We start from the raw sequence: 11,012 nt of genomic DNA, 5'->3' as shown, positions 1-11,012 counted from the left end.
AAAAGGGAGGAGCTGGTGTTATCAGAGTCCAACACACACATGCTGCATGCGGCAAAGGGTCCCGAATGGGTGCTGAAACTTGTAAGAAGGGGCCCCTGACCACAAGGACACCTTAGCCAGTGCTGGCACCATGGAGGATGGGCCTCAGAGAAGTGCCAGCAACACAGCAACTTCCAGAGACCCCGCCAGAGGCACAGGCAGGCAGAGAGAAGGAGAGAGGGAGGGAGGGAGAAAGGACAAGGGTATTTCTCATCAGCTAGCCTTCTGTTCTCTTGCTGCTGCCTCCTATCCAACAGGAGGCCACATCACGAGGATACCGGGGAAGTACTTATGGCTTTCTGGCTCCAGCCTTACTAAGCAGAGAACTGATAAGAAGTGAGCTAAGAGACCAGTAAAAACTAGTGCAGAGAGATTTATACTGACAAGTGAACAAACAAAAGGTATGAACATGTCTCTATTTTCCATCATACCTGAAAATGTCCATTATTTGTGTTTTAACCCCTGAATAATTTCTTGGAGCATTTTTGGTGGAATTATAATGCCATAAAGAATACAGAGGAACAGTAACTCAAAGATATACATATATCAAATATATGATATCTCTGTATGCCTATATCATATATATCTATGGATTAGGTACAACTACATATACACATGTACAACTACAAGCTGTGAGGGATCATTTTCTAAATGGTCACATTTTAAATCATTTGAACGTGCATTGCCATGGCCACAATGACTGAAGGAACAGGAAATATTCCTAAGTAGCTTTTACTCTCTTTTGACCATTACATGTTAGCTGTCCAGAAAATGTAGAAGAGTTGTCTATACTCAGACCTTATATAGTGCTAAGAACCCATTCAGTCCTCCCCGGTCATCCTCTGCTGACTGGTTTTATTAGAAGCTGGATAACGATTGAGATCACAAGGAAGCCTGCAGGAGGAATAGCATGCATTTATGCACACACAAGCACAATGATGTCAGACACAGAAGGGACCTAGCAAGCCAGAGTGGACAGTTCTAAAGACCAAAGATACATATTTTTTATTTTGTAAAAAAAATGAGAAGATCCTTCCAAGAAGTCCCCCTGAGAAAAATAATTCATAGCTTTAGAAGTGAGAAAGTCATGTATCACTGGAGCAGTGTGGAGCCCTGATTCATGAGGCAGTCATCCCAAATCATTCCAGGGAAATCATGTACTTTGGAGATAACGTACGTTGCACATCTATACAGACCTTCGCAGATGGCAGATGATTGCCACTCACATCATGTATTTTGTGGCTCATGATGATCTCATGGTGTACACATTAGCACTCCCTTTTCCAAGACGGGAGCTGTTAAAGAGACTACGTTCATGTTCCAGATCACAGTATGAGAGGATCAGGTATTTACACTTGGTCTTCTGACTCAGGCCCGTCATGCCAGTGTCCATCTGTTCTGCTGATGGTCTCTGCGTCTTCGTGCCTTCCTCTGCTGAGGAGTCACTGCCCCAGGTCAGGCTGTCTTCGTGCTCTGCCGTGGCTGCTGCACAGCTTCCTCACTGATCTCTTCACCTCCAGCTGTGATGGGGAAAAATGACTTGACCGTATGACTCACTTGTGTCCTGTTACCTCCAGAAGAAAGGCTCACTCCTTGGTGTGGCTGCTACTGGGGTGCATGTCTGTCCCTACAGGGATTTCTAAGCTGCCTGCGTTCCCTGCCCTCTAACAATGTGAGCGAGCCCTTCCTCCCTGCAAGGGCCGCATGCTTTTCCTTGCCTCCTTGTCTGGGACGCCTCTGCCCTCCACCGCCTCTCTACTGTTTGCCTGGAACATGGGGCTCATTGGATCAGGGTCCATTCAAGGGCTAGTTCCTCTTTGTCATTTCCCTGAAACTCCTATTGGGAGAGTTTGGGCACTGGTGATCAGTGCCACAACACTTCTCAGGATGACTTGTTCTGTGTTCCTGGCACTGAATCTTGTTGAAACTCCTTAACTGTATGATACCAGGCAATAAAAACGACAATGAAGACTGCCGTTTACTGGGTGTAAATGTTATGTGCACTGTGTGTCCGAAACTGTTCTCTCTGTTTTAAATGTATCCAGCAATTTAATTCCCTCAATGCCTCAAGAGGAAGATAATATCATTACTCGCATTATACGAGTTGTTTCATTATCATCGTCAGAACCGTCCCGCCTGTGGCATAGGTACTATTATTCTCCACGTGGAACGGAAGAGGAAATGTGGGCAGAGAGGTGAATTGTCACCTTGCCCAAGGTGACACAGCTGCTGAGTGGTGGAGCTGGGCTTGGAACACTTCCTTTAGAATCACGGCCTGCAGAGGTTCTGGTATATTTGTTTTCAGGTCTCTAGCACCTGCTCAGTAAATGGTTGCTGATTTGAATGCAGTGTAAATTAGAAAGGAATATTTATGGCAAATGTGCATATTGGGAGACTTTCTCAAGACTGGAGAAGTAAGAAGACTCTGTGAAGACACAACATTTCAGACCCACCCAGGGTGTGTTTCAGGACATCCACACATGAAACTTTTAAATTCTTGCGTTGGTTATTTGTTGAACTTCTAGTTCCTGGTCATAGAAAGACAGGTTTTACAGAAAGGATCATTTGATCTCTCTCAGGAATGGAGTGGCAGCAGTTTATGCTCTGTTATCTGAAGTGCTGCCTTTAATTTATGACAGAATTAGAATGCTTTCTTGTTAAGGCAACCTCTGTGCTCAGTGTTCTTTGTAAAAGACCGTATTTTGAGACTGAATTCTTGATTTCAAGGTCAGGAAGAGGAGATACGGAATGTCAGGGCATATAGTTCACTTGCAAAATTTCATAGAAACTGGAATATCTCTGCCACCTATGAACCCTAGTGATTTTGATTTAGAAACAAATAAAGTGAATGCTAAGAAAAATATAGTCTAATCCCTTGTGAACCTGATATTTTGTTGCTTCTATTTTGACTAATTTTCTGGTTGTACTTTTTTCCTGGAGGACAATAGAAAAATAACACATTTGGGAAGCTAATCATTTGGATATGTTGTTCTGTTAAGAATGACAACCTCATTCTTTTTTTCTAGAAAGTCTATGTGATAGAATGATAAGGATACAGTCCTAGAATTGAGTGAAGGATGAGTTGTCAAGAAGGATTTGATTTTCAAATACACAGAGGTGATGCCTGAGACTAAATCAAGGATGGATTTTTTTAAAGTGTCAGAGAAGACTGTTAGATTGATGATTGGATTTGGGGGAACATACTCAGAGACTGGGACATGGTATAAGGTCAGTGAGTAAATGTGGAGAAAGAAACAATTGTTTTTGAGGCAGGAAGACTAAGTTGGTGTGTTACATATCAGCTAAGGGAAGCTCTTTGGCAAGGAGAGGGTGGTAAACAGTTTGATATGCCAAAAATATTAAGAAGGATGAAGATGAAAAAAAACCATCTGATTTGGTGAAAAGTAGGACATTCCCTTATTTCCCAGGGCATTGTGGTGGGAAAGTTGCTTTCTGCTTCTCTCCAGGTAAGCATTAAAGGGCACTTATGATTTAACCTGACTTTTCCAGAGCACTTTTAAAAATAGAAAACATATGATTCATCTAGAGAACACAATGAATAATGAAGTAAGTAAGCTTGTTATAATCAGTGTAATATCATTGCACTGTTTTCATCAGGGATTTGATGGTTCTCTCATCTAAAGAAGAGGCAAAAATGAATCACGCTAGGAAAGTCACTTTTACACACATGTCGATAATCCCATTAAAAGAGATTGATGAGAAATAAATATGGTGGCACTAGCTGAATTTTGTAGACAGAAAAGTCCCCAAGTACCTTTCCTCATTGATTATGCTTGCAGGTAGAAGAGGCCCAAGCACACCAATGGAGAATTTTGCCATTAAAACACACACACAAAGCTCAAAGTCCTTTGTACCAAAAGCACAAGTAGCTTACATTAACAAGATTATTTGAATAAATCGGGGTTTCCAGTCTGCATCACATTGAAAACCATATTTTAGCTTCTCTAAGGGAATAATAAAAGAAGCAGCTCCTTGTATTCCTCTCCAGAGTATCACAGCTAATGAGCAGCTGGAGGCCTTGTTGGAAGCTAATAAACTCATTTTCAGAGGAGAGAGGCTGTGCTGCAGCTTGTGGTGACTGAGCACTCAGGTCTGAGTTATTCATTCTGTGGCCACGACTCTGGGAACTGCTTACCCTGTGGCCTTATCCATTTTGTCCAATTTCCAATTGATACCAAGTTTATTTAGCTCTCATTATCTCTCCTTGAACTAGAGCTACAAACGATCTACATCTTTACTTGTGAACGTGATTATTATTAATGACAATGAATAACTTATCAAAATCACATTGTGGATGCTACATGAAGCAATAAAAAGTGGAGAAAAATTTTCTTGAATGGACAGCCTTGATAATCCTATAGAACTTTTTCTTTTTAAAGAAATAATTGGAATACACCTGAATAACAAACAATTGTCCTATTAAAAAGCACAGCTGGCTAGAGACAAAAAATAAAACAATATAAGGGACTCATGGGAAAATTAACAGTGAATATTGAATTTCCTGAACTTGATTTCTAAACTGTTTGACATGCTGTTTTCCTTTGGTCTCCTTGTTTCCCACCTGGGGTTAGTCTTTTCACTGTGTGTGGTGGTTCTCTTTTAATCTTGCCGTTCATCAGTTCTGTGGAAATTTGAATTTTATAATTATTTCAGATTGGGACAGAAATCAAAAGTAGGCCAAAAGTGAGAACCTTTCTAGTTTTCTCCTTGGGTTCAAGCAATTCTCCCTCCTCAGCCTCACAAGTACCTGAGACTACAGGCACGTACCACCACGCCCGGTTAATTAAAAAAATTTTTTTATAGAGATGGGGTCTCTCTATGTTGTCCAGGCTAGTGACGACCTCCTGGCCTCAAGTGATCCTCCAGATTCAGCCCCCTGAGTTGCCAGGATTACAGGTGTGAGCCACTGTGCTCGGCTCTCTAATTTTTAAAAAGCATTTACTTACAGTGTTTCCTTGCTCCAAGAAGAACTATATATTCTTCTGATCCCCTTTGGCTGCACAAGGACCCTATAGTAACAGTTGTCACCTGGTGCTCTCCCCTGTAGCATTCTGAACTCTGAAAATTTACAAACAAGCTGCATCCTAAAAACACCTGTCCAGTTCTTGCTTTGCTGAGAAGCAAGTCAATACCTTTTAAATTGGTTCAGCATGAATAATAACTAAGTCACACATTTTAGAAAACGCATTGTAGAGAATGACACCTTAAGCTAAACTAAGGATTTTAGTTAAAGAAAATCCAAGCCTCTTGGCCGTGGGAATAAACTAAGTCTTAGTATTCCAAATCAGAGCACATCACATTTACTTGCAGGTGGCTACCTCATTATGAAGCCCCTTGTGGACAAATGTGGGAGTTTGTGTAAGATGGGTTGCTTAGCCTTTTATCTTTTTGTGACCCCTAAGTGGAATATAATAGCATTTTGGCTCCTATTACTGGCAAAATAGTCAGTGTTTGCCCCAGGAAGTTGAACATTCCAATGATGAACATCCCAACAGTTGAATTATAAATTGGTAGCCTGCCTGGTGTGGTTGATAGTGCCAGCTGGCTTATCTTGAGCCCATGACATTTGATTGTCTTTTACCTTCCTTTGAACAAGCTATCTCTTAGCCATCTGTCTTATAAAGTGAAAATAAATAGCTGCGATTGAATCTTGCGTTGTAGTGTATTGTTTTTCTCAGGAAGTCATCATGAAACTCATGAATGACATACGGGTAAACAGCATAAACACAGGGCATGGTGTCTGATAGGACCTTTACGATGTTAAACTTGGTGGTGATTTATGGAGACCGAATAGTACATTGTATTAACTTTTCGTTGTTCAGCACCTTAAATATCCTCTTGGCTAACACGTGAAGTGGTTTCTGTTCATTGCACCTGAATTTTCCTCCATAGCCCCAGAGCTTGCTTTGAAGGAGAACAAGAGCCCTGTGCAGATGAAGAGAGATGAATTGAATAGCAAGGCAAGAGCAGACTGTGGGATGGGAGATTTCATCGGGTCGCTCATTTACTTGTTCTGTACAGTTGCTCCTACAGAAGACGGAATGAAAGGGCATTCCTGTGTCAGATAACCGTGCTTGAGCTTCACGTTTCAGGCAGGAAGCAATGGATATATGTCCCTGAAATCAATTCAATGTGATTATTTGCTAAGTTTTCATGAATACTAAAAAGGAAAGGTTGGCTGACATAAAAAATGCAGTGCAATGGTTCCCTCAGGGGCTGGGCACTGGTGAGGTCTGCATTACTGCTTTTTGATCTTCCATTTATCCTTTTCTGAATATGAATAAAATATACTTTGAGATTTAGTTTAAAATTAAGGAAAATTAACGATCCCCTTTGAAAATCAGTCTCTGCTATGCTATTAGTCTTTAAGAAAGTTAAGAAACCTTTCAAACTTTAATTAGGAGTCTACCATTCCCTCTCTCACTTTCTTAAATTGTATGGATTTTTCCAGGGGAAACACCCTGATTTTCGTTGGCCGTTGTTTTCAGCATGCACTCTCTAGATGTGGCTCAGGGGGCAACTTCAGAGCCAAGACAGGTGTATTTCAACCCTTTAATTTTATGTGGAGAGTTGACCTTGCTGCGTGGACCACAAGGAAAGCACTCAAATAAGAGGAGATCTAACGTATGCTGGGTACGTCTTTCCAAAACCTGAGATTGTTTAATCATTTTGCAAAGTAGCGGCAACTTGAGTGGTTCCCTAACCACTATTTCTGTAAATGTAGTGTATTGGACAGCTAATGGAAGAAATGTGCAACAAAGTGAGGTCTTTTGTGTGTGTACAAGATCATAATGGAACATGTTTCTAGGTAGAAGTATATTTACATTTATATCTTCAGGTACTCTTATTAACAACCTACTGATTAAAAATCAGGAAAAGTTTCATCTCCCTGCAATGGTGAGGAATTGTGGCAATCCAGCCTCTTGTGAGTGACGTTATGAATGAGGCATGTGACTGACCAGGCAGAAGGGCATAGTGACGGCATGGATTATAGAACAGTCAAGTACGACATTCTAATATTTTTATTTAATTGGCTGTGCAGTTGATTGGGATGATTAACTTAGCTCTGCATTATAGCGGTGAGTGATGTCATTTAGGGAAGAATCTGAAGAAAAGAAACTTGTGACTTCATCGGCTACTACTAAGCAGTTCTAGGATCTTTGCTGATCTTTGCGGCACTGGTGGCAGAGCACTTGCGGTTTCCAAAGGCCAGGTTTAAAAAGTGTGGTTCTGCCATTGACAGGAAGGCAACCAAGGATAAATCACTTAACCTCGGATTTTTTTTGTTAGTAAAATAGAGATATTAATGTATGCCTAACTTAGGTTTAGACACGACACTTAAATTTGGGTCATTGCAAGAATGAAAGGAGTATATGAAATCGCTATAGAACACTGTAGAACACTGTAAAGCAGTTATTTTTATTCATTAGCCCATAATATCACTGACAATAGAGATGGTAGTGATGTCTTTCTATCCTGATTTGTCTCTCTTCATTGGTACTGATGGATGGGGCCAAGCTTGCGGTGGATGAGTTCCTCACTGTGTTTCTCCTGGATTTTGAAGATCCTGAAATATAGAAATATTGTTTAGAAACAATGAACATTTTCTCTGGGTCTAATTTTTTTTTACATGAATGTACTTACATCACTGAGGGGAAGTTATTTTCAGTCCTGAATGTTCTAGAAAGAAGGCCAGTAAAACTCAGTGATTAAGAAAGTTTTGTAAACCTTTCCATATAGCCAAATTGGCTTGTCACTGTCTTCTGAAATATAACATGTGCATGTTATTTCTGCTTGTGATCCTAACAGTTATTTCTCCATTTATTTTGTATAGAATGTCTTCCCTCTCTAGTCTTTCCTTTGTTTAGAACCCGATTAAGTTCACTTTTTCTAAAAATAGACTTTTTTGATTACCTCAGCTGTACAGTAAACACCATCCTTAAAAGGTCTTTGGTGAATGTGTAATTTACTGATTTGTATTGTTATTTACCATAACATGTGTATATCATTTACCTCTTAAAGTCAATTGTGAATTCTTTGGGGGAAGGAATATGCATTGTACTCAACTGTTAGAAAATAATACTAGAATTTTATGATGACAGGATGATTAGATGAATAAGAAGGGCTACCCTAGTAAGAACTATTTGGGAGCAAAGAAAGTTAATTGGCCAGAAAGAGTTTAAAACATTTATTTGATGGAAAAAGGTTTTCAAAATCAATTTAAAACTTGATGAACTTGAAATTAAGGAGGAAAAGTATTGACTGGAAACCACTAATGCATGACCAAGAATGTTTAAAGGAAGAAGACAAAAATTTGAGTTTCATATTTGGAAAAGGAAAAATTGAGGGTAGAATTAGACCTATGAAGAGAAATCTGGTGGGTCTCTTTTAGTTGTCTTGTCATCTATAGTCAATGCAACATAACTGTTGTATTTTTCACATAGAAAAACAAATGTAGAACCTATATCTCTTGCAAACCGCACCCTGATCTTTCTTTACAAATCAATCTTCTTCCTATACCAAAATGTTCTCCTTTTTGATGGCAGCATTTGAAGTGATTGTGTGAGGTCCTGGGAAAGAAAGAAATGCACAATTGTTGCATTACTTTATTTCATATTTAAATAGACAGTCATCTTCTTATTTTCTTACCTCTTCTAACCAAAGTCAAAATACACAGAACGTTGAATATACAGTTTTTGAAAAGAACAGTTGCTATTAAGATTGGCAGCTTCTGTTCTGAATGTCCTTAACAGGACTAGTTCTTCCTTAGCATGTCCTTAGTCTTCCAAGTGTTTTAGGCAATACTAAGACAATTTGCTTTTTCATGATAGAGATAAGTGTTACACAAAAATGAAGTTACTGTGATTGTCCATTCTCTGTTCTTTTAATATTATCTTACTGGTTTAGGTTGACTTGTGATTTTCTTTCACAGTGGAATTTTCCATTAGATTGCATTTAGAAACAGTATGGGTTCTTAGACTCCAGTAAAAAATGCTCACTGCTCATGGCCACTTGTCTGAAGATGCAAATTGTCTGAAGATGCATAGAACATGAGACAATGTTCAATCACACTGGCTTTTGTAGGCTCACCTTTTTAAGAATTCTTCTTGGCCAAATTCGATAAAATGAAAGGATTCTTACTTGTAGAGTCTTCCTGGCTAGTTAACTCAGCTTTCGGATGCTACATTGCCAACAACTCACTTGCATTTATAATTTAAATATAGTGACATAGAAAGCAGACTTTCAAAGATCTGAATGTGGTTTTACAATCAAATTTTTCATCCCCATAACCTTTGGTATGTGATCATTCTGGCCCACCTTCACCAAGAATCCTATGAGGTCCGTTTAGCCAGAATTCCCATTATATCTGATGTTTCCTCTCAGTAATTTTCCATCCACTGACCTCACCCTCCTCCTTGGCTATAAATCCCCACTTGTCCATGCTATATTTGAAATTGAGCCTGGTTTTCTTTCTCCTTTGCAATTGTTCCTGAATAGAATCTGTGTTCACAACTTTAACCTTAACCTCTGTCCAGTTCTGGTTTTCTTTGCCAGGCAGGATATCTATTTCTAGGATCTCTACGTAGTGTATAAACTTGAAACAACAATTGTGTTTTTTTTGTTGTTACTTTTTTCTTCCAATCCGTGAAAAAGAAAATTAAGCACTTTATATCTAAATTTTCTCTGAGAATAAATGTAATATTTACAGGGCTTGTAGTATAAGACAGTGGCATAGTAAGGAAGAGAAAGAGAGAATGGTGAACAAGAATTTATATTCCAGTGGTGATTAATTTGTCATACTTGGGATGTGTCATCATTTGCTAAGTTATGTAAGTCAAATTATTTCCTATATTATTTTTTATTTTTTGTAGTAAAGTCTAAATATTCTATGGTGAGAGAAGACTGAAAACTCTAAATGCCGTGGCATTAGGGGCCCAGTTTATTTTGGTTAATTTTTGCATCCTTAGCATCCAGCTCAGCAGCAGATAGATACAGAGTAGGTGATAAGCAAATATTTATTTTTTTCCAATTTTTTTTTGTTTAGGCAATTGATTAAAATTGAATTGAAGTTTTTTTTTTCCAGTTTTTTTTTTTTTTTTTTAAAGCTGGTTAAACTGAACTCTTGAAAAGGAGGCTGATTCAAACACTTGGTCATTTCTATTATTGTTTTAAGTAGAAAAAGCCCAGACAAGTATCTAACTGAGCACCCAAGAAAAGAGCTAACAGCTTAACTAAACTTGCAAAGGAGTTGATACTGGCATGCGTATGCAGTGATATTCCTAACACCTTGTTTGACTGTTCCACACAATTTTATTTTACTGGTAACAGTTTACTAAATAAATGGAGACAAACTTACATTAACAGAACCCTTCTCTGAGCTTGATGAAAGCATATTAACCAGACAGATAACGGCAACTTCTAGGAACTTAGTTGCTTCCTAACTCCAGCGTACTAGAGACCTAACGGTGAAGGTGAGAGTTTTATTTAATTATGCTCATTATAACTATCACAGCCCACTCAGGGATACGGAATGATCACTGCCTTCATTCTATCATTGCTTTAACTTAACAGACACCATCATTTTTCTGGCCTATAAAAAATGTTTATTGCGTTCATCCTTTTATCTAGATTGGTGCTACCCAGTAGAATTTTCAGTGCTGATAGCTATGTTCTAATATCTCTATTATCCAACACTGTGGCCATAAGCCATCGAAGTGTGGCCAGTGCAGTTGAGGAACTTGATTTTTAATTTAACTAATTAGAATTTAAATTTAAATAGCCATATTGGCTAGTGGCTTCCCACATGGGACAGGGTAGCTTCAGACTGTAGCACCAGTGTTCTGTGGTGGTATCTGGCTTTGGGCCAGTAGAGTCAGGGTTTAAACCCAGTTCTGCTATAATATTTACAAGTTATGGGAATTTTGCCAGATTCCAACGGATGACTACACACA

At 38.9% G+C, this 11,012-nt stretch overlaps 1 protein-coding gene across 1 annotated transcript in view; it reads right to left on the bottom strand.

Annotated features, from left to right (window-relative positions):
* Positions 1 to 7,463: 7,463 nt before the first annotated feature.
* Positions 7,464 to 11,012, bottom strand: part of GTSCR1 (Gilles de la Tourette syndrome chromosome region, candidate 1 (non-protein coding)) — a 21,554-nt gene continuing 18,005 nt past the window's right edge. The window contains 2 exon segments of the mRNA XM_011968346.1: positions 7,464 to 7,611; positions 7,613 to 7,627. Of these exon segments, the coding sequence (XP_011823736.1) occupies positions 7,500 to 7,611; positions 7,613 to 7,627 (127 nt within the window). The 3' untranslated portion in view covers positions 7,464 to 7,499.

This window comes from Mandrillus leucophaeus, unplaced genomic scaffold, assembly GCF_000951045.1.
Source record: "Mandrillus leucophaeus isolate KB7577 unplaced genomic scaffold, Mleu.le_1.0 Scaffold84, whole genome shotgun sequence".
Taxonomy (NCBI): domain Eukaryota; kingdom Metazoa; phylum Chordata; class Mammalia; order Primates; family Cercopithecidae; genus Mandrillus; species Mandrillus leucophaeus.
This window is presented reverse-complemented; position numbering and strand designations above follow the sequence as displayed.